This window comes from Oryx dammah, unplaced genomic scaffold (assembly GCF_014754425.2).
Source record: "Oryx dammah isolate SB20612 unplaced genomic scaffold, SCBI_Odam_1.1 HiC_scaffold_2, whole genome shotgun sequence".
NCBI lineage: Eukaryota > Metazoa > Chordata > Mammalia > Artiodactyla > Bovidae > Oryx > Oryx dammah.
In genome coordinates, this window is record NW_024070186.1 from 24514340 (window position 1) to 24538577 (window position 24238).

The 24238-nt window shown below is 38.4% G+C and overlaps 1 protein-coding gene across 2 annotated transcripts in view; it reads right to left on the reverse strand.

Annotated features, from left to right (window-relative positions):
- The window catches only part of STAG1 (stromal antigen 1), a 460953-nt gene that overhangs the window by 112489 nt on the left and 324226 nt on the right, over positions 1 to 24238 (reverse strand). For both annotated transcript variants that reach the window (XM_040233144.1, XM_040233153.1), the window contains one exon: positions 22553 to 22676. In XM_040233144.1, the coding sequence (XP_040089078.1) occupies positions 22553 to 22676 (124 nt within the window). The remainder of the gene's footprint in view (positions 1 to 22552; positions 22677 to 24238) is intronic.

Here is a 24238-nt window from a genome sequence, read left to right on the forward strand (position 1 = left end):
GCAGTGGAAGTAACAAATAAATTCAAGGGATTAGCAACTGTAAACAGTGTACCTGAAGAACTATGGATGGAGGTCTGCAATACTGTATAGGAGGCAGCGAACAAAACCATCCCAAAGAAAAAGAAAGGCAAAAAGGCAAAGTGGTTATCTGAGGAGGCCTTACAAATAGCTAAAAGAGATGTGAAAAGCAAGGGAACAAGGGAAAGGAATATCCAACTAAATGCAGATTTCCAAAGAACAGCATGGAGAGACAAGAAGGCTTTCTTCAATGAATAGTGTATAAAACAACAGAAGGGGAAAGACTAGACATCTCTTCAGGAAAATTGTGGCTATCAAGGGAACACTGTGCCCAAAGACGGGCACGATAAAAGTCATAAATAGTAGATACCTAGTAGATGCTAAAGAGATCAAGAGATGGAAATAATACATTGAAGAACTCTACAAAAAAGATCCAAATAAACCTGATTACTATGATGGTGTGGTCAGCCACACAGAGCATGACATTCTGAAGACTGAAGTCAAGTGGGCCTTACGAAGCACTGCTGTTAATAAAGCTAGTGGATACAATGGAATTCCAGTAAAACTATTCAAAACCTTAAAGGATGATGCCATCAAGGCATTGCATTCAATATGTCAGCAAATCTGAAAGACCCAGCAGTGGCTACAGGACTGGAAAAAGTCAATTCTCATCCCATTTCCCAAGAAGGGTAGTGAATAAAGAATGTACTGACCACTGGACAACTGCAGTCATCTCCCATGCTAGTAAGGTCATGCTTAAAATCTTACACGCTAGGCTTCAGCATTATGAGAACCAAGAACTTCCAGATGTCCAAGCTGGATTTAGAAAAGGAAGAGGAACCAGAGATCAAATTGCCAACATTTGCTGGATCACAGGGAAAGGTAGAGAATTCCAGAAAAACATCTACCTCTGTTTCATCAACTATGCCAGAGCCTTTGACTGTGAGGATCATAATAAACTGTGGAAACCTCCTAAAGAAATGGGAATACCAGACCATCTTACCTGTCTCTAGAGAAACCTGTATGCAGTGAAGAAGCAACATGTAGCAGCCTGTATGGAACAAATGACTGGTTCAATACTGAGAAAGAAGTATGACAGGGCTGTCTGTTGTCACCCTGTTTGTTTAATGTATACGTTGAGAATATCATGAGAAATGCCAGGCTGGATGAGTTACAAGCTGGAATCAAGATAAGCGGGAGAAACATCAACAACCTCAGATATGCAGATGATGCCACTCCAATGGTAGAAAGTGAAGAGGAACTAAAGAGACTCATGAGGGTGAAGAAGGAGTGAAGATCAGGCTTAAAACTAAATATTAAACTAAGATCATGGCATCTGGCCCCATTAATTCATAGCAGATTGGGAAAAGGTAGAAGTGGTGACAGATTTTCTCTTCTTGGGCTTTAAAATCACTCAAGACGGTTACTGCAGTCATGCAATCAGAAGACATTTGCTTCTTGGCAGGAAAACTATGACAAACCTAGACAGTGCGTTGAGAAGCAGAGATATTACTCTGAAAAACGTTCATATAGTCAAGGCTATGGTATTCCCAGTGGTCACATATGGCTGTGAGAGCTGGACTGTAAAGAAGATGGACAGCCAAAGAATTGCTGTCTTTGAACTATGGAGAAGACTCCTGACAGTCCCCTGGACAGCAAGGAGAACAAGCCAGTCAATCTGAAGGGAAATCAACCCTGACCAGTTGTTGGAAGGACTGAGGCTGAAGTTGAAACTATGTGAACAGCTGACTCCCTGGAAAAGTCCCTGAGAAAGACTGAGAGGAGAAGGAGAAGAAGGCATCAGAGGATGAGATGGCTGGATGGCATCACTATGCAATGGATATGAACTTGGGCAAACTCAGGAGGTGGTGAGAGAGAGGCCTGGCGTGCTGTAGTCCATGGGGTCGCAAAGAATCTGACATGATTGGGCGAATGAACAACAACAGCAACAGGTCTTTCATCTTGCTTAAGTTTATTCCTAGGTATCTTATTTTTTTGATGTAATTACAAAGTATAATTGATTTATAGTGTTTTGTTAGTTTTACATGTAGAACAAAGTGAATCAGTTATAGATATATATACACCCATTCTTTTTCAAATTTTTCCCCATTATAGGCCATTAAAAAGTACTGAGTAGAATTCCTGTATAGACAGTTATTAGTTATCTGTTTTATATACAGTAGTGTATATACATCAATCACAATGCTCCAATTTACTCTTTTTCTCCCTTACCCCCTTGTAATCATGTTTGGTTTCTATGCCTGCAATTATTTCTGTTTTGTAGATAAGTTCATTTGTACTCTTCAAAAATTGTTTTTAAAATTAATGTTCATTGCAGCACTGTTTATAATAGCCAGGACATGGAAACAACCTAGATGTCCATCAGTAGATGAATGGATAAGAAAGCTGTGGTACATATACACAATGGAGTATTACTCAGCCATTAAAAAGAATACATTTGAATCAGTTCTGATGAGATGGATGAAACTGGAGCCGATTATACAGAGTGAAGTGAGCCAGAAAGAAAAACACCAATACAGTATACTAACACATATATATGGAATCTAGGAAGATGGCAATGATGACCCTGTATGCAGGACAGCAAAAAAGACACAGATGTGTATAGCGGACTTTTAGACTCAGAGGGAGAGGGAGAGGGTGTGATGATTTGGGAGAATGGCATTGAAACATGTATAATATCATGTAAGAATCGAAATGCCAGTCTATGTCTGATGCAGGATATGACACGCTTGGGGCTGGCGCGCAGGGATGACCCAGAGAGATGTTGTGGGGAGGGGGGTGGGAGGGGGGTTCATATTTGGGAACGCATAAAAAAAGAAAAAAAAATTAATTGAAGGACAATTACTTTACAGTATTGTGATGGTTTCTGCCATATATCAACATGGATCAGTTATATGTATACATATGTCTCCTCCCTCTTGAACCTCCCTCCTATGTCCTTCCCCATTCCACCCCTCTAGGTTGTCAAGTCCTGACTCTGGGTTCCCTGCATTATACAGTAAATTCCCACTGGCTATCTATTTTACATATGGTAATATATATGTTTCAATGCTACTCTCTCAAATCATCCCACCCTCTCCTTCCCCCATTGTCTAAAGTCTGTCCTTTATGTCTGTATCTTCTTCACTGCCCTGCAAATAGGATCAACATTACCATTTCTCTAGATTCCATATATATGTATTAATATACAGTATTGGTCTTTCTGACTTATTTCACTCTGTATAATAGGTTACAGGTTCATCCACTTCATAGCATTGACTCAAATGTGTTCCCTTTTCAGAGCTGAACAATATTCCATTGTGTATATGGACTACTGCTTCCTTATCCGTTCATCTGTTGATGGACATCTAGGTTGCTTCCATGTCCTAGCTAATGTAAATGTGCTGCAATTAACACGGGTGTACCCCGCTTTTAGATTCCATATATAAACAGTACCACAGGATATTTGTCATGTTCTGATTTACTTCGCTCTGTATGACAATCTCTAGGTCCATCCACGTTGCTGCAAATGGCATTTTTCCATTCTATTTTATGGCTTAGTAATATTGCATTGTATACATGTACTACTGCTGCTGCTGCTAAGTCACTTCAGTTGTGTCCGACTCTCTGTGATCCCATAGACGGCAGCCCACCAGGCTCCCCCATCCCTGGGATTCTCCAGGCAAGAACACTGGAGTGGGTTGCCATTTCCTTCTCCATGTTCTTTATCCATTCCTCTGTTGATGGTAGCCTGCTCCCATGTCCTGCCTACTGTAAACACTGCTGCAATGAACACTGCGGTGCAAGTATCTTTTCAAATTATGTTTTTTTCTGGATATATGCCCAGGAGTCGGACTGTGGGACTATATGGTATCTCTCCATATAGATGTATCTCTATATAGAGATATGCAGACTGTTTTCCACAGTGCATGTACCAGTTTACATTCCAACCAACAGTATAGGAGGGCTCCCTTTATTTCACACCTTCTCTCGCATTTACTGATTGTTGATTTTTTGATGATAGCCATTCTGACTGGGTCTTCCCTGATAGCTCAGGTGGTAAAGAATCTGCCTGCAACGTAGAAGACCCCAATTTGATTCCTGGGTTGGGAAGAACTGTTGGAGAAGGGATAGGCTACTCACTCTAGTATTCTTGGGCGTCTTCTGTGGCTCAGCTGGTCAAGAGTTCACCTGCTGTGCAGGAGACCTGGATTTGACCCCTGGGTTGTGAAGATTCCCTGGAGAAGGGAAAGGCTACCCACTCCAGTATTCTGGCCTGGAGAATTCCATGGACTGTATCGTCATGGGGTCCCAAAGAGTCAGACACGACTGAGTGACTTTCACTTTCATTCTGACTGGTGTGAAATGATACCTCACTGTACATTTTGATTTGCACTTCTCTAATAATTACTAATTTTGAGCAACTTTTCATGTATTTTTTAGCCATCCATATGTCTTCTTTAGAGAAATGTCTATTTAGATATTGTGCCATATTTTGACTGTTTTTTTTTTTTTGAGCTTTATGAGCTGTTTGTACGTTGGAGAGTTATCCTTTGTCTGTTGCTTTGTTTACAAATATTTTCTTCCATACTGAGAGTTGTCTTTTTGTTTATGTTTCCTTTGCTGTGCAAAAGCTTTTAAAATTAGGATTCATTTGTTTATTTTTATTTATTCATTTATTTCAATCCACCTCTCAAGGAGGTGGATTGAAAAATATCTTGCTGAGTTTTATAGTATCCAGCTTTACATTTAGGTCTTTAATACATTTTGAGTTTATCTTTGTGTATGATGTTACAGAGTGTTCTAATTTCATTCATTTACATGTAGTTCTCCAGTTTTCCCTGTACTACTTATTGAAGACATTCCTTCTTCCAGTTTATATTCCTGCCTTCTGTCATAGACTGGGTGCCTATAGGTGCATGGGTTTATCTCTGAACTTTCTATTCTGTCCATTTAATGCAGTTTTAAATGGGACTGCTTTCATGCCTTCTTTTTCTGATAGCTCATTACTAGTATATAGAAAAGAAACAGATTCTGGTATATTAATCTTGTGTCCTGCAACTTTACTAAATACATTTATTAGTTCTAACAGTACATTAGTGGACATTTTAAGGTTTTCCAAATACAGTGTCATGTTATCTTCAAATAGTTTTACTTTCTCCTTTCCAATTTAGATGCCGTTCATTTCTTTTCTTCTCTGATTCTTGTGGCAAGGACTTTCAATACTATGTTAAATGGAACTGGCAAGAGTGGGGCATTCTAGGCTTGTTCCTGATTTTAGCTGCTTTCCACCACTGAGGATGATGTCAGCTGTGGGTCTGTCATGTGTGTGTGTGTGTGTGTGTGTGTGTGTGTGTGCTAAGTCACTTCAGTTGTGTCTGACTTTTTGTGACCGTATGGACTGTAGCATGCCAGGCTCCTTTGTCCATGGGATTCTCCAGGCAAGAATACTGGAGTGGGTTGCCATGCCCTACTCCAGGGAATCGTCCAATCCAGGGATCAAACCTGTGTCTCTTACGTCTCCTGTACTGGTAGGCAAGTTCTGTACCACTAGGGCCTCTTAGGTTTGTCATAAATAGCCCTTATTATTTGACATATGCTTTCTTGATATCAACCTTGATGAGAGCTGTTGAATTCTGTCAAATGCTTTTTCTGTGTCTACTGAAACGATGTGGTTATATTCACCATTTTGTCAATGTGGTGTATCACTGATTCATTTCCAGATATTAAATTATCCTTATATCTGTATAATAAATTCCAGTTGATCACGGTATATGATCTTTTTCCTATATTGCTGAATTAGCTCCATTCATATTTTATTGAGAATTTCTGCACTTTTATTGATCACAGATATTAGTCTCTAGTTGTCTTTTTTTGATAGCTCAGTTGGTAAAGAATCTGCCTGCAATGCAGGAGACCCCGGTTTGATTCCTGGGTTGGGAAGATCCCCTGGAGAAGGGATAGGGTACCCACTCCAGTATTCTTAGGCTTCCTTTGTGGCTCAGCTGGTAAAGAATCTGCCCACAATGCGGGAGACCTGGGTTTGATTCCTGGGTTGGAAAGATCCCCTGGAGAAGGGAAAGGCTACCCACTCCAATATTGTGGCCTGGAGAATTCCATGGACTGTATGGTCCATGGGCTCGCAAAGAGTCAGACATGACTGAGTGACTTTCACTTTCTGAAGTATCGTTGTCCGGTTTTGGTATTGGGTAATGGTGGCTTCATGGAATGAATTTGAAAGTGGTTTTCAATTCCTGGAAATAGCTTGAGAAGAATAGGTAGTACCTTTTCTTTATGTGTTTGGTAGAATGTCCCTGCGTAGCCATTGGATCTTGGAATTAAATTTGCTGGGAGTTTTTTCACTACTAATTCAATTTTACTATTAGTGACTGTTCAGCTTAGATTATTTCTTCCAGAATCAGTCGTGAAAGATTGTAAGTTTCTAGAAATTTACCCATTTTTTCCCTAGGTTTCCAATCTGTTTGCATATAACTTCTCATAACTTCTGAGTTTTTCCTATGTCTGTGATATTGGTTATAGTTTCTCCTCTTTCATTTCTTATTTTGCTTATTTGGGTTCTCTCTCTCTCTCTTTTTAACAAGCCTGGCTGAAGACTTTTCCATTTTGCTTATGTCTGGAAAGAAATCAGCTCAGCTTCACTGATCTTTCCTATTGCATCTTTTTCTTGCGGGGGCGGGGGGGAGGGTGTGGTGGTGAGTGGATGGGGGACTCTGTTTCATAAATGTCCTCTCTGATCTTTATTATTTCTTTATTCCTGCTGACTTTGGGCTTTGTTCTAACTCTTTCAATTGGTAGGTTATGTTGTTTGAGATTTTTCTTGTAGACCTGTATTGCTACAAACTTCCCTGTGAGAGCTGCTTTTCTATATCCCATGGATTTTGGCAAGTTGTGTTTTTATTTCCATTTGTCTTGAGGTATTTTCTGATTTCCTCTTTAATTTCTTCATTGAATCACAGATTTTTTTTTAACAGTAGCATTTTCTTTTTCTTTTTTTTTTTTTGGCAAAGAACTACATGCCTGAGTTTGCAAAGGATCTTTTAAAATACATACAAGGAATTCATATGCCAATCAAATTTGTGCCCAGTAGGTTGCAACAGATGCTTGGGTCCATCTGTGGGAAAAGGAGTCCACTTCAGATGCAAAAATGGGCCAGAGCTCAAAAGGTGACCTAGAAGTCTAAGGATGTAATACAATCTTGTGATTCTCAATGACATACTTAAATCATCCATAGAGAAGAACTGGGATACATTAACTGAGGACCTGGACTTGCCTGGGTCTGGAAGATTATTCACATCAAACCCCTGACCACCAGCCATAGGCAAGGATGATGCCTCACTGTCATAATGCCTGGTCAGGCTATGGTATTACTATTCTAGTCTGGCATGTGGATGCCAAAACTATCATAGCTTCCCTTGAATAAAACATACATCATATTTTTGGATACCCCATGCGACTTGACTCTGTCCAAGGAAAATCTTTCACTGCCCAAGCAAGATAACAATGGGCATACTCCTATGGACTATGGCGACTGAAACACTCCAGTTCAAGGGAACAAGGCTCTGTAAGACATGCTGGGAAATACTCAGTTTGATCGTGGTAGAAATGAACTAGGCAGTCACAGAATTACGCTATGCCTGCAAAATAACAATCTCAACATGTCAATCATTATTTTGGTTTTTTCTCCTTGGAGTGTACAACTTTGGGGTGGTCTGAGGTTCTGTATACCAATGTATCCCAGATAGGGCTCCTTGACTCTAGTCTTGATGTGATGCTTCCCATGAGCACTTTCCTTCTATGGGATACCACAAAGGTGGGAGATGAAACCAAGTAGTACCAGGGTATTAGCTAGGATCCTTCTAGTAGTGCTGGCATGCTGCTAACCACTCCAATCAGGTGGGTGATGTTATCATGCATGTGCAGTTTGTGCAGTCCTTAGACTGGCCAATTGAAGCTAAAACATTTGTGTTTTGGTTCAAGCAAAACAAGTATGATGCAAGAAAGTAGGAGAACTGTACACATAAGCTAAAAGTAAAAACACTACAGTCATATTTCCTAACTGGAAAGGACAGAGAAAGGCAATCTAGAGTCATGAGCATAAATACAAAAAGAGAGTAAGATATTTAGCCCAGAGCACAAGATTACTAAAGGTCTATTTAAATTAGATCTCTTCTGTGTCATTCTCAATGTTAGAAGTAAAACGAATGGGTAGGAATTTGGAAATAAGTTTTGGTGGAGAGAAAAACAAACTGAATTTCTAACAACTCCTTTAGCTAAACTAGAAATTGTTTGTCTTTCTATTGGCCAAAACTTATACTTTAAAACTTACAAAAACCAGCAGCGTAATAAAAATGCTGTTTGTCTTATTTTTAGGAGGGTAAACTATAAAATAGTAATATATAATAGTTATATAGTAATATAATATATAATAGTATATATTATAATATTCTAAAATAAAAATAGACTATCAATTTATTCTGTACACCTTAAACCAAAACAACAATAAAGGCAATTATATTGCAATAAAAATGGAAAAATGCAATTGATAATTAAAATGCAAATCTTAAAAAAAAGAGAGAAGAAATTTTATCAGCTCATTAGAAAAGGCACAGGTTGGGTCTGAACACAGAAGCCATAGCCTATACAATGAGCAATTTCAACCATATGATTAAATGGAGAGAAAGGAAATTACTTTGGTCTTCAGAGGGAAAAAAAAAAAAATAAGGTGATGAAAAGGGAATGACAAAAAAGAAAGTTTAGAAATAAATATTTAATACTTATTCCCTTTTCTAAGTAAAGCAACTAGAGATCACACAAGAAGTTCTTTAAATCCTTCTATGGAAAACTCTTTAAATCATTTTATCAACAATATAAAAGAGAAATCTACCTCTTTCTTTATCTTGACAGAAGATTTCTACAAACACAGTTTAGCGATTTATTTGAAAAGGGTGGTTATTTTTTGATAAGTAACATCAAATTGGTATTTCCCCCAGATTTTGTAGACATACATAAGTTCCGCTAAAACTAGTAAATGTTATTGTTACTGAAATTCAGTACAATACTCTACCAGGGAGATAAGGAAAGGAAGAAGACTGGAATGGTAGTAGTGGGGAATAAAAACGAAAGACTTTAAACTTATTCCTACTAAGAAGTTGGTCTTTTTGGGTTTAATAGTGTGGATATGCCCACATAATGGCACAGAGTGAAATCCTGTAATGTCTCACACTGTAGTAAAATTTAACTGGATGCACCTGAGATGAGGCTTAGACGTGAAGGTTCCCAAAACCCCATGAAGACTGGAGAATGAAAACGAAATCGAGCGTGGGATTTATTAGTGAAGAGAACCTGAATTGCTAGGGAAAATAAATATTCAGGAAAAAATTCGCTATCTACATACTAAGTGGACTTCCCCTCACATGAGGCAGGAAATAAGAACCATCTATTTCCATCTAACCTTCTAATTATCAAATAAAAATCAATAATTGTGAAACTGACCAACCCATCTGTGATGCTCTGAAATATCTCTTATAGCAAAAATGGCATTAGTAAATTCCATTGGGAACTTTCATTATAATTTATGTAATTTTGTCATTTTCTAAATATCTTTTATAATACTTAGCACACTACTATTAAAAAAACATGTCTGGGGGATAGATCAAGATGGCAGAGGAGTAGGATGTGGAGCTCATCTTCCCACAGATACATCAAAAATACATTTATGTGTGGAACAACTCTCATGGAACATCTACTGAACACTGGCAGAAGACTTCAGACTTCCAAAACGACGTGAAAAGTGGGTAGGGCAAAAGAAAAATGAAAAAAAGAGAAAGGAATACAGACAAGACCTATGCCTCTGGGAGGGAGCTGTGAAAGAGGAATGCTTTCATCACATGAGCAAGTCCTCTCACTAGCAGGGACACAGGTGTAGCTTTGGAGCCTCAGAGAGCCCAGCAACAGGTGTGCAGAGGGCAAAGCTGAGTCAGGTCCTGACCACCCAGCACTCTCCAGCCTGAGCTATCTGGAGATGGTGGAAGCAGGGTACTAAGACTCAGGCTTCAGCGACCCTGGGGACTGGACTGGAGTTGGCTGCATGAAGACAGCCTGAGGGGCTAGAGTGCAGTGCACTACAACCGAAGGAGTCTGGGAGGAAGCCTGGGCCTGCCAGAGAGCCATGGGACCATTGTTAGGAGGTGTGTGAGGAGCGAGGTGGGCCAATGCTGCTTTCTCCATGCACTTGCAGGCAGCAGGGCTCTGCCTACATGAACTCCAGGGGAGGCTGTGAGCTGTGGCTGCCATCTTGGACTCCAGATGCAGGCGCAGACTGCTGCTGTTGCAGTCATCTTGCCAAGAATTCTGTGAGTGGGTGTCACTGGCCCCACCTTCTCAGAAGTCAGCACGGCCTGTCACTGCTGAGGGTCCTGTGATCCAGGACCAACATCCCCGAAGTGAGGATGGCCCATTGCTGCTGAAGAGGACCCTGTGACCTGGCACCAATCACTGCTCCCACCTCCCAGGGGTGCATGACACACTGTCGCCACTTAGGGTCCCACGCTCAGTGGCCAACTTTCCTCAACAGTGGTGACTTGCTGCTGCCCCTGCTAAGGACCCACAATTTGGAGGTAATCACTGACGTGCCTCCCTGGGAGCGAGCACCAGCACACCTGCTATCAAAGGGACAACAGCCAGCATAGGCTGAGGAAAGAGAGAGCAAGCATCTAAACCAAAAACAACCCTCAAGTCAAAAACAAAAACTGAACCCACACAAGCTACACAGGGACATTGTTGTTCAGTCACTAATTGGTGTTTGACTCTTTGAGACCCCATGGATTGCAGCATGCCAGGCTTCCCTGTCCTTCACTATCTCAAGGAGTTGGTCAAACTCATGTCCATTGAGTCAATGTTGTCATCCAACCATCTAATCCTCTGTCACCTCCTTCTCCTTCTGCCCTCAATCTCTCCTCGTATCTGAGTCTTCTCAATGAGTCAGCTCTTCACATCAGGTGGCCAAAGTACTGGAGCTTCAGCTTCAGCATTAGTCTTTCCAATGAATATTCATGGTTGATTTCCTTTAGGATGGACTAGTTTGATCTCCTGGCTGTCCAAGGGACTCTCAAGAGTCTTGTCCAACAACACAGTTCAAAGGCATCAATTCTTCAATGCTCAGCCTTCTTTATGGTACAACTCTCAAATCTGTACATGAATACTGGAAAAACCATAGCTTTGACTCGACAGACCTTTGTTGGCATAGTGATATCTCTGCTTTTTAATACATTGTTTAGGTTTGTCAAAGCTTTTCTTCCAAGGAGCAAGCGTCTTTTAATCTCATAGCTGCAGTCACCATCTGCAGTGATTTTGGAGCCCAAGAAAATAAAGTTTGTCCCTGTTTCCATTTTATTCCCATTTATTTGCCATAAAGTGATGGGACTGGATGCCATGATTTTAGTTTACTGAACGTTGATTTTTAGGCCAGCTTTATCATTCTCCTCTTTCACTTTTATCAAGAGGCTCTTTACTTCCTCTTCACTTTCTGCCATGAGGGTGGGTGTTATCTGCATAACTGAGGTTATTGATATTTATGCTAGCAATCTTGATTTCAGCTTGAGCTTCATCCAGCCAGGTATTTCTCACGATGTACTCTGTATATATGTTAAATAAGCAGGGTGACAGTACATAGCCTTGATGTGCTTTTTTCCCAATTTGGAACCGGTCTGCCTTGACATACTCCTTTCCCAGTTTGGAACCAGACTGTTGTTCCATGTCAGGTTTGAACTGTTGCTTCTCAACCTCCATACAGATTTCTCAGGAGGCAGGTAAGTTCGTCTAGTATTCCCATCTCTTGAAGAATTTTCGTTTGTTGTGATCCACACAGCTAAAGGCTTTAGCAGAGTCAATGAAGCAGAAGCAGATGTTTTTCTGGAATTGCCTTGCTTTTTCTATGATGCAACGGGTGTTGGCAAGTTGATTTCTGGTTCCTCTGCCTTATCTAAATACAGCTTGTACATATGGAAGTTCTTTGTTTACATACTGCTGAGGCCTAGCTTGAAGGATTTTAAGCATTACCTGTTAGCATGTGAAATGAGTGCAACTGTGCAGTAGTCTGAACATTCTTTGACATTGCCTTTCTTTGGGATTGGAATGAAACAGCTTTTCCAGTCCTGTGGCCACTGCTGAGTTTTCCAAATTTGCTGGCATATTGTTTGTAGTGATGCTTCTTCCTAAGGCCCCCTTCACTTCGCACTCCAGGCTATCTGGCTCTAGGTGAGTGATCACACCATTGTGGTTATCTGGGTCATTAAGACCTATTTACAGTTCTTCTGTGTATTCCTGCTACCTCTTCTTAATATTTCTGCTCCTGTTAGGCCCATACTGTTTCTGTCCTTTATTGTGTTCATCTCTGCATGAAATGCTTCCTTGGTATCTCTAATTTTCTTGAAGAGACTGCTAGCCTTTCCTATTTTATTGTTTTCCTCTATTTCTTTGCATTGTTCACTTAAGAAGGTATTCTTATCTCTCCTTGCTATTCTTTGGAACTCTGTATTCAGACGGGTGTATCATTCCTTTTCTCCTTTGCTTTTGCTTCTCTTCACTCCTACTGATAAACAGCCTTCTAAGACCACAGTAGATAACTGTTCCTCCTAAACTCAGAGTAAGAGAAATATAAGAAAATGAAAAAGCAGAGGAACGACTTTCAGTTAAAAGACCAAGAAAATGCCCCTGAAGGAATAAACAATGTAACAGACCTCTTCAGTCTAACAGATACGGACTTAAAAAAGGAGGTATTGAAAAATACTGCAGAAATTAATAACACTATTGATGAAAATGCAGGTTATTATAAAAAGGAAGTAGAAGCTATAAGGAGGTGCCAAGAAAAATTAGAAAATTCCTTTCCTGAGACAAAACCTGAGCTCAAGGCAATGAACAGCAGAACAAATGCAGAAGAAAGAATAAGTGACCTGGAAAATAAGACTGATTAAAAACTACCGAATCAAGGCAGCAGACAGAATGCCAAAAAACCCCCCACAAAAAAACAAAAAAACCCAACATAAAGAGACCTATGGGATAATATAAAGTGGGCTAATCTATGCATAATAGGAATTCTAGAAGAGGAAAAAGGAGGACAGAGGATTAAAAATGTATTTGCTGAAATTATGGCAGAAAATTTCCCAAACTTAAAGAAGGAAACAGATATCCAGATACAGAAAGCACAGAAGGTCCCAAACAAGATGAACACAGTCAGATCTACACAAACACGTATTATAATAAAAAAAGGCACAAGTTAAAAGGAGAGGATTCTAAAGGCAGGAAGAGAAAAGTTTTTTTTTTTTTTTTTTTACAAGCAATTCCCATAAGGCAGTCAGCTGATTTCTCTACAGAAATACTGCAGGCCAGAAGGGAGTGATGAAATATACTGAAAATCTTAAAAGAGAAAAATCTGCAACCTAGTATATTCTAGCCAGCAAGATTATCATTTAGAATAGGATGAGAAATAAATAATTTTTTAGAGAAGCAGAAATTAAAACAACATAGCAATACTAAACCTATCCTAAAATAAATATTGAAAGGTCATTGCTAAATAGAAAAGAAGAAATAGGAAGGAGGAAATCACAGCTGGAAAGTAAAGAATTTAAATTAGCCATAATACAGATGAAAAGGGAAAAAAAAAACAACCCTACTTGTGAAAGCAATGATAAACACAAGGAACAGCAAAGGGATAAATATGAAGATATAAAAAGGGACATCAAAATCATAAAATATAAGGAAGGAGAGTAAGAAAATGCAGATTTTTTTTCTTTTCTTTTTTTTAAGAATGTATTTGAGCTCATATGAGTATCAGTCTAAATCAAGTGGATTAGGAAGGGGTTAATAGACTTGAAAAAACAGGGCAATGACAAATTTAAAATATAAAAGAAATCCATAGACTTTAAAGCAAAAGCTGAAAGATAAAGGGCATTAATAATGATAAAAGGATCAATAAAATAAGAGGATTTTTACCCACTTCAATATATATATGCACCTAATATACAAGCACCCCAATACTAACAGAACATAAAGGGAGAAATCAATATGAATACACTAACAGCAGGAGACTCTAACATCCTACTCACACCAATAGACAGATCTTCCATACAGAGAATCAGTAAGGCAACGTAAGTCCTAAATGATACAACAGAACAGCTTTGCTTAATTGGTATTTTCAGGATACTACATCCAAAAAAGAAAACAAACAAAAAAACAAAACCCCAAGTAAACATTCTTTTCAAGTGCACATGGAACATTCTCTAAGACTGACCATGTCCTGGGGCACAAAACTAACCTTAACAAATAGTACAGAAACTGTTTCAAGTATCTTCTTTGACTACAACGGCATGAAACTAGAAATCAACCACAGGAGAGAAATGAGAAAAAAATGATGACCTGGAGACTAAATAACATGCTGCTGAAAAATGGGTCAATGAGGAAATCATAATAAAAGAATTTTAAAACTACCTTGAGACAAATGACAATGAAAACACAATCATAAAAAATCTGGATGCAGCAAAAGCAGTTCTCAGAGGAATGTTCAGTGATAACAGGCCTTGATCAAAAACCAAAAAATTTCAAGTAAACACCCTAAACTATCACCTACAAGAATTAGAAAAAGGAGAAAAACAATAACAAAAAATTAAAGTCAAAGGAGTGAAATAATAAAGATCAGGGTGGAAAGAAAATAAAGATTAAAAAAAAAACAAAAAACAACAAATCCAAGAGCTGGTTCTTTGAAAGGGTAAATAAAATTGACAAACCTCTGGCCAGGCTCACCAAGAAGAAAAGAGATGGCACCCAAATAAACAAAATAAGAAGTGAAAAAGGAGTAATTTCAATTGACAGTGCAGGTGGGGGGCGGGGAAGATAAGAGAATACTGCAATTATACAGCAACAAATTGACAACTTAGAAGAAATGGACAACTTTGTAGAAACATATAGACAACCAAACTTGAATCAAGAAGAAATAAATAATTTGAAAAGACTGATCACTAAAAGTAAATTACAACCTATAATTAAAAAAACGTCCTAAAAAAAATTCAGTCCAGGACCGGGTAGTTTCACAGACAACTTCTACAAACATACATACAAGAATGTATACTGATTCTTGTTAAACTCTTAGAAAAGACTCAAGAGGAGGGAACACTCTCAGAGACAATCTATGAAGCCCCATCACCCTGATACCAAAATCACACTAAGACATTACCAAAAAAGAAAATGACATGTCAGTATCTTTGATGAATGTAGAGGCAAAAATTCTCAACAAAATACTAGCAAACCGAATCTAGTAACACATAGAAAAGACAATATACCATGACTATGTGAGATTATATCCCAGATTTATCAAAATAAGCAAATAAATGAATGTAATAACATCACATTAACAAAAGAGAAGTAAAAAACCACATGATCATCTCAATAGACGTAGAAAAAGCATTTGACAAAATTCAACACCCATTCATGATAAAAATTCTTACCAAAGTCAGAAAAGAGGGAACAAAGCTCAACATACTAAAAGCGATTTATAGCACAGCCACTATAATACTCAATGAGGTAAAATGGAGAGCCTTTGCAGTAAAGGCTGGAATAAGACAAGGATACCCATTGTCACTACTTCTGTTTAATACAGTTCCAGAAGTTCTACCCACATCAATCAAACAAGGAAAAGAAATAAAAGGTATCCAAACTGGAAGGTAAAAGTTTTACTATATGTAGACGACATGATACTATACACAGAAAATTCCAAGGACTCCACATGAAAACTAATAGATATAAAAAGTGAATTCAGCAAAGTAGAATTCAAGATTAACATTCAGAAATCAGTTGCATTCCTTTACACAATAATGAAATATCAGAAGGGGAATGTAAAAAAAAAAAAAAAACTACTAAAAAAAATTACATCAAAAATAAAATACCTAGGTATAAACCTAATCAAGGAGGTGAAAGACTTATATGCTAAGAACTACAAAACATTAATAAATGGAATAAAAAATTCATAAAATGGAAAGATAACCCATGCTTTTAAATTTGAATAATTAACACTGTTAAAGAGGCAATACTAGCCAAACTAATCCAGAGAGTTAATGCCATCCCTATCAAAATACTCATGACATTTTCCACAGAACTAAAGCAAATTTATATTGAACCATAAAGACCCAGAATTGCCAGAGCATTCTGGAAAGAAAAAAAAAAAAGAAAAAAGCAAGCAGAAGGCATAACTCTCCCAGACTTCAGACAAGACTACAAAGCTAAAGTAATCCAAACAGTGCGGTATTGGTACAAAAACAGGCATATGAATCAAAGGAATAGAGGGCCCAGAAATAAACCTACACAACCATGATCAATTAATCTTTGACAAATGGGACCAGAATATACAATGGGAAAAAGAAAGTCTCTGCAGCTAGTTGTGCTAGGAAAGCTAGAGACCTGCAGGTATCAATAAATCAATGAAGTTAGAACACATCCTCACACAATGCACAAAAATAAACTTGAAATAGCTTAAAGACTAAACATAAGACACCATAAAACTCCTAGAAAAAAGCACGAGCAAAACAGTCTCTGACATAAATTGTATCAGTGTTTTCTTAGATCAGTGTCCCAAGACAATAGAAATAAAAAATAAACCAATGAGACATAATAAAATTTATATACTTCTGTACAGCAAAGGAAACCATTAAAAAAAAAAAAACACTGAAAAAAACCTACGGAATGGGAGAAAGCATCTGCAAATGATGTGACAGACAAGGGCTTAATCTCCAAAATATACAAACAACTCAATACAATTTAACAACAAAAAACCAAATAACCCAATCAAAATGTGGGTAGACAACCTTAATAGACCTTTCTCCAAACAAGACATACAAAAGGCCACTAAGTACATGAAAAGATGCTCAATGTAACTAAATTATTAGAGAAATGCAAATGAAAACTACAATGAGGTACCACCTCACATGGTCAGAATGGTCATCATTAAAAAGTCTACAAGTAATAAACGCTAGAGAGGATGTGGCAAAAAGGGAACTTTCCTACACCATTGGTGGGAAGGAAAGTTTGTACAGTCACTATGTAAAACAGAATAAAGGTTTCTCAGAAAACTATAAAAACAGAATTATTATATGATCCAGTAGTCCCACTGCTGGGAATATATCTGGACAAAACTGTGAGTCAAAAAGATATGTGTACCCTTATATTCATAGCAGCAATGTTCACAATAGCCAAAACATAGAAATGATGTAAATATCCATTGACAGATGAATGGATTAAGAAGATGTGGTAAATATAAACAATGAAATAGTACTCAGCCATAAAAAAAAAAAAGAAATAATGCCACTTGCAGCAACATGGATGCATCATACTAAGTGAAGTTAAGTCAGAAAGGGCAAGACAAATATCATGAGAACTCTTACGTGGAACCTAAAATATGCTACAAATGAACCTACCTGTGAAACAGAAACAGACTCACTGACATATAGAACAGACTTGTGGTTGCCATGGGGGAGAGGGAGAGAGATGGACTGGGAGGCTGAGGTTGGTAGATGAAAACCATTACATTCAGAATGGATAAAAAACAAGGTCCTAATATATAGCACAGGAAACTATGCCGAATATCCAGTGATAAATCATATTGGAAAGGAATATAAAGAAAGGAATGTATGCATCTGTATAACTGAATCACTTTGCCGTACTACAGAGTTTGGATGATATAAACTATTTTTCAATTTAAAAAATTTTAAAACTTGCCAACCTATTAAAAAAAATAAATTGCCCTGAGCTCTTTAAAAATAAAAAACTAAAAATGACCTACACGTTAACAATGGTAACATACAGAAAATAAGTCTTAATTGTGGACACAATGGAGAAAAGAGAGGGTAGGATGAAGGGAGAAAGTAGCATTGACATATATATATTCAGTGCAGTGGCTCAGTTGTGTCTGACCCTTTGAGACTCCATGGACAGCAGCACCTCAGGCCTCCCTGTCCATCACCAAGTCCTGAAGCTTGCTCAAACTCATGTCCATTGAGTTGGTGATGCCATCCAACCATGTCACCCTCTGTCATCCCCTTCTCCTACCTTCAATCTTGCCCAGCATCAGGGTCTTCTCCAATGAGTCAGTTCTTTGCATCAGGTGGCCCAAGTACTGGATCTTCAACTTCAGCTTCAGTCTTTCCAATGAATATTTAGGACCGATTTCCTTAGGATGGACTGGTTTGATCTCCTTGCAGTTGAAGGGACTCTCAAGAGTCTTCTCCAACACCACAGTTCAAAAGCATATATTCTTTGGCACTCAACTTTCTTTATGGTTCAACTCTCATATCCATACCTGAGTACTGCAAAAACCATAGCTTTGACTAGATAGACCTTTGTTGGCAAAGTAATGCTTTTGCTTAATATGCTGTCTAGGTTGGTCATAGCTTTTCTTCCAAAGAGCAAGTATCTTTTAATTTCCTGGCTGTAGTCAATATTTCCAGTGATTTTGGAGCACAAGAATAAAGTCTCTTACTGTTTCCATTGTTTCCCTGTCTACTTGCCATGAAGTGATGGGATTGGATGCCATGATCTTAGTTTTTTGAATGTTGAGTTTTAAACCAGCTTTTTCACTCTCCTCTTTCACTTTCATTAAGAGGCTCTTCAGTTCCTTCTTGCTTTCTGCCATAAGGGTGGTGTCATCTGCATATCTGAGGTTATTGATATTTTTCCCGGCAATCTTGATTCCAGCTTGTGCTTCATCCAGCCCGGCATTTTGCATGATGTACTCTGCATATAAGTTAAATAAGCAGGGTGACATTAGACAGCCTTGATATACTCCTTTCCCAATTTGGAACCAGTCTGTCGTTCCATGCCCGGTTCTAACTGTTGCTTCTTGACCTGCATATAGATTTCATGAGGCAGGTAAGGTGGCCTGGTAGTCCCATCTCTTTAAGAATTTTCCACAGTTTGTTGTGATTCATACAATCAAAGGCTTTGGTGTAGTCAATAAAGCAGATGTTCCAGATGTTTTTCTGGAACTCTCTTGCTTTTTCAATGATCCAGTGGATGTTGGCAATTTGATCTCTGGTTCCTCTGCCTTTTCTAAATCCAACTTGAATATCTGGACGTTCTTAGTTCAGGTACCATTAAAGCCTCGCTTGGAGAATTTTGAGCATTATTTTGCTAGCATGTGAGACAAGTGCAATTGTGTAGTACTTTGAGCATTCTTTGGCACTGCCTTTGTTTGGGACTGGAAAGAAAACTGACCTTTTCCAGTTCTGTGGCCACTACTCAGCCTTCCAGATTTGCTGGCATATTGAGTGCAGCACTTTCACAGCATCATCTTTTAGGATTTGAAACAGCTCAACTGGAATTCCATCACCTCCTCTAGCTTTACTTCTTAGTGATACTTCCTACGGCCCACTTGACTTCACATTCCAGGATGTTTGGCTCTTAGCTGAGTGATCACACCATTGTGGTTATCTGGGCCATGAAGATCTTTTTGCCACCTCTTCCTAATAGAGTCTACTTCTGTTAGGTCCATACTGTTTCTGTCCTTAATATTGACCCCATTTTTGCATGAAATGTTCCCTTGGTATTTCTAATTTTCTTCAAGACACCTCTAGTCTTTCCCATTCTACTGTTTTCCTCTATTTCTTTGCATTGATCACTGAGGAAGAGTTTCTTGTCTCTCCATGATATTCTTTGGAATGCTGCATTTAAATGTGTATAATTTTCCTTTTCTCCTTTGTCTTTCACTTTTCTTCTTTTCTCAGCTATTTGTAAGACCTCCTCAGACAACCTTTCTGCCCTTTTGCATTTCTTTCTCTTGGGGATGGTCTTGATCACTGCCTCTTGTACAATGTCATGAACCTCTATCCATAGTTCTTCTGGCACTCTGTCTATCAGCTCTAATCTCTTGAATCTTTGTCTTTTCCATCATATAATCGTAAAGGATTTGATTTAGGTCATACCTGAATGGTCTACTGGTTTTCCCTACTTTCTTCAAATTAATTTTGCAATAAGGAGCTCATGATCTGAGCCACAGTCAGCTCCTGGTCTTGTTTTTGCTGACTGTATAGAGCTTCTCCATCTTCAGCTACAAAAAATATAATCAATCTGAGTTCGATGTTGACCATCTGGTGATGTCTATGTGTAGAATCATCTCTTGTGTTGTTGGAAGAGGGTGTTTGCTATGACCAGTGTGTTCTCTTGGCAAAATTCTATAAGTCTTTGCCCCGCTTCATTTTGTACTTCAAGGCCAAACTTCAGGTATCTCGTGCCTTTCTACTTTTGCACTCCAGTCCCCTATGATGAAAAGGAATCTTCTTTTGGTGTTTTAGAAGGTCTTGTAGATCTTCATAGAAACCATTCACCTTCAGCTTCTTCAGCATTACTGGTTCAGGCATAGACTTGGAATACTGTGATACTGAATGGTCTGCCATGGAAACCAACACAAATCAGTCTGTCGTTTTTGAGACTGTACCCAAGTACTGCAATCTGGACTCTTGTTGACTATGAGGGCTACTCCATTTCTTCTAAGGGATTCTTGCCTAAAGTAGTAGAGATGATGGTCATCTGAATTAAATTTGTCCATTCCAGTCCATTTTGGTTCACCAATTCCTAAAATGTCAATGTTCACTTTTGCCATTGCCTGTTTGGCCACTTCCAATTCATGTTGATTCATGGACCTAACATTCCAGGTTCCTATGCAACACTGTTCTTTAGAGCATTGGACTTCACTTCCATCACTAGTCACATCCAGAACTGGGCTCTGTTTTCACTTTCACTCCGTCTCTTCATTCTGTCTGGAGTTATTTCTCCACTCTTCTCCAGTAGCATATTGGGCACCTACCAACCTCAGAAGTTAATCTTTCAGGATCCTATCTTTTTGCCTTTTCATACTGTTCATGGGGTTCTGAAGGCAAGAATACTGAAGTGGTTTGCCATTCCCTTCTTCAGTTGACCATGTTTTGTCGTAACTCTCCACCATGACTCATCCATCTTGGGTGACTCTACATAGCATGGCTCATAGTTTCATTGAGTTAGACAAGGCTGTGGTCCATGTGATTAGGTGGCTAGTTTCCTGTTATTGTGGATTTCATCCTGTCTGCCCTCTGGTGAATGAGGATAAGAGGCTTCTGGAAGCTTCTTGATGTCAGAGCCTACACTATCATATAAAAATGGATAACTAGAGGAAAGCTGCTATATAACACAGGGAGCCCAGCCTGGCTCTCTGTGATGACCTAGAGGGGCTGGATGTGAGCAGAGATGGAGGCTCAAGAGGGAGAGGAAATGTATAAAATTATTTCTGATTCACATTGTTGTATGCAGAAACCAACACAATATTGTAAAGCCATTATCCTTCAATTAACAAATTTTTAAAAATAGCATAAAAAAGAAAGTCAAGGAATATTACCAAAATTATCCTAAAAGTCTAAAAATAAAATTGCACTTAAAAAGATAAAATACTGGGCTTCCCTTGTGGCCCAGTGGTAAGGAATTCACCTGTCAATGTAGGAAATAAGGGTTCAAATCCCTGATCTAGGAAGATCCCACCATGGAACAACTAAGCCCATGTGCCACAACTCCTGAGCCTGTGCTCTAAAGATCAGAAAGTGCAACTACTGAAGCCCACGTTCCCTAGAGCCTGTGTTCTGCAAAAAGAGAAGCCACAACACTGAAAAGCCTACATACCACAACCAGAATGTAGCTCAAGCTTGCCACAACTAGAGAAAAGCTGGCACAGCAATGAAGATGAAGCACAGCCAAAAATAAATAAATAAACAGAAATTTAAAATGTTTTCTAATACCTATGATACTCATAACAATTCAAATAATGGAATATAGCAACTGTTAAAACAGACTGCTGTGAGATTTAGTTTTTTTCTGTGAAAATCTGGCAGTTCAAGTTATAGGAATCTAGGTTATTCAATATAAAATTCCAGTGCTTTCTCATTCCTATCCTTTGTTATTTTAATGATTACATATCCAGTATTCAATACTGTGGGATTCCTTTTATATCAGAGCCTTTTCTAAGAGATTGTAAGTACAGAAATAGTTTAAGATCAAATATTCTAAAATCCAACAAATCTATTCACCTCTGATAAAAGTTCTACTATGGATATGACCCTTGAGAATCAAAATAAGAGAGCTTATTTAGTTTCTATATATTAAGAGAAACAAGGAATCTCTTTGGATTATTAACTAAAAAAAAGACTGTAATCATAACTGTAATTAGCTTCTTAAGATACTATATCTTCTTAAATTTAGATGTATCAGGCTGTCAACGGTGGTTTAAGACAGCATTACAACTAAGTAAGACAAGAGTTTTGAGACATGTGCTGATGTTTCAAGTTTCATCATGGCCACAAGTAAACAGTATTCAGCTATATCATCTCAAATTTCATTATTATTACACTTTTTGGAAAAAAAGCCAACAAATGCCATCTTAATTTCAAGCTTTTTACCATTAATATTTGCACAAAGCATACCTTCTATCAAAGCTGAGAACAGAGTAACTTACCCTGTCATGAAGAGTCCAGCCAACATATTTTAGGTAACTGTCATTCAAAAAGGCATCACTATACATTTTCATCCATACTCCAATTTCTTCAATACAAATGGCTCTAATTTCAGCAATAGCATCACTAGAGGAGGAAAAAACAAAAGAAAAAACAAAGAAAGAAAAACCTCTGACTAACATTCAAAGGTAGAATGGACTTCATACTCATTTTCGGCAAGCAACAAAAACAGTATTATCCAAATACTGGGCTTTCCAGGTGATGCTAGTGTTAAAGAACCCACCTGCCAATGAAGGAGACATAAGAAATGGGGGTTTGATCCCTGGGTTGGGAAGATCCACTGGAGAAGGAAATGGCAACCACTTCAGTATTTTTGCCTGGAGAATTCCATGGGCAGAGAAGGCTCATGGGGTATAATCATAGAGTCACAAAGAGTTGGACACGACTGAAGCAACTTAGCACAATCCAAATACTGTTATTTATACATGCACTCTCGAATGTCTCCAACTTGAATATCTTCAATTTTTAATATGACTTCGTGGCTTCCCTGGTGGCTCAGAGGGTAAAGCGTCTTTGACCAGGGTTCAATCCCTGTGTCGCGAAGATCCCCTGGAGAAGGAAATGGCAACCCACTCCAGTACTCTTGCCTGGAAAATTCCATGGACAGAGGAGCCTGGTAGGGTCCATGGGGTCATGAAGAGTTGGACACGACTGAGCGACTTCACTTTTAACTTTCTATAAGAGTTACCAATAACAAACTGAAAAAAAAAATGCTTCTGGAAATCATCTTATTTTGACTCAAGTGCTGTATTTAGACTCAGAAATGGCATTTTCAGCTTTCTGAAAACCTCACAATTATGGATGGGATCATTAAACATGTTAAAACTTCTAAGGAACTAGAGTATCAATATCCAAATACAGAATAATGTAGAATTCAAAAACGGTTTCTCTAAATAACTGTGTGTTATAAGCTAGTACACATCTAAAGAATTCAACGAAAATAATTTTCATGAACAAATTAGTATTTATGAGGCAAAATTTTAGAAGCCTGTATTATTTGAAAATGTACAAGCATGTGTGTTCAGTCGCATCTGACTGTGATCCTATGGTCTGTAACCCACCAAGATCCTCTGTCCATGGAATTTTCCAGGCAAGAATACAGGAGTGGGTTGCTATTTCCTTCAACAGGCTATCTTCCTGACCCAGAAATCAAACCTGTGTCTCCTGCATTGGTAGGCAGATTTTTTATTACTGTGCCACTCGGGCAGCCCTTGAAAATATAGTTTACAAAACCCCAAACCTTAATTCATGTTTAGTCACAAAAGAACAATCCTGGTGACTACACTATGAAATTGTAGGAGAAAAAACTGCAAAAGTCAAGCTCTCTGGCTCTGTGCCCAGACAACTTTTCACCTCACCATCAGCATCCATCAAAACCCTCTTGGGATTACTTCTATTCCAAAATCTGTGCACCACAAACAAAGACGATATTATTTTTTCACCCTATCTTTCAACAGGTTAATAATTCTGGCTAAAAACACTCCCAAATTATACAATATGGTAAATCCCACCTTTCTTTTGTAGATCAATCTTAAAGGTTTCTGAGCTGCCATACATCAATACATAGTTAAAACTTTAGGTAATTTTTAATTCTCCAATTTACACAAGGCAATCATCTATCAAGGTGC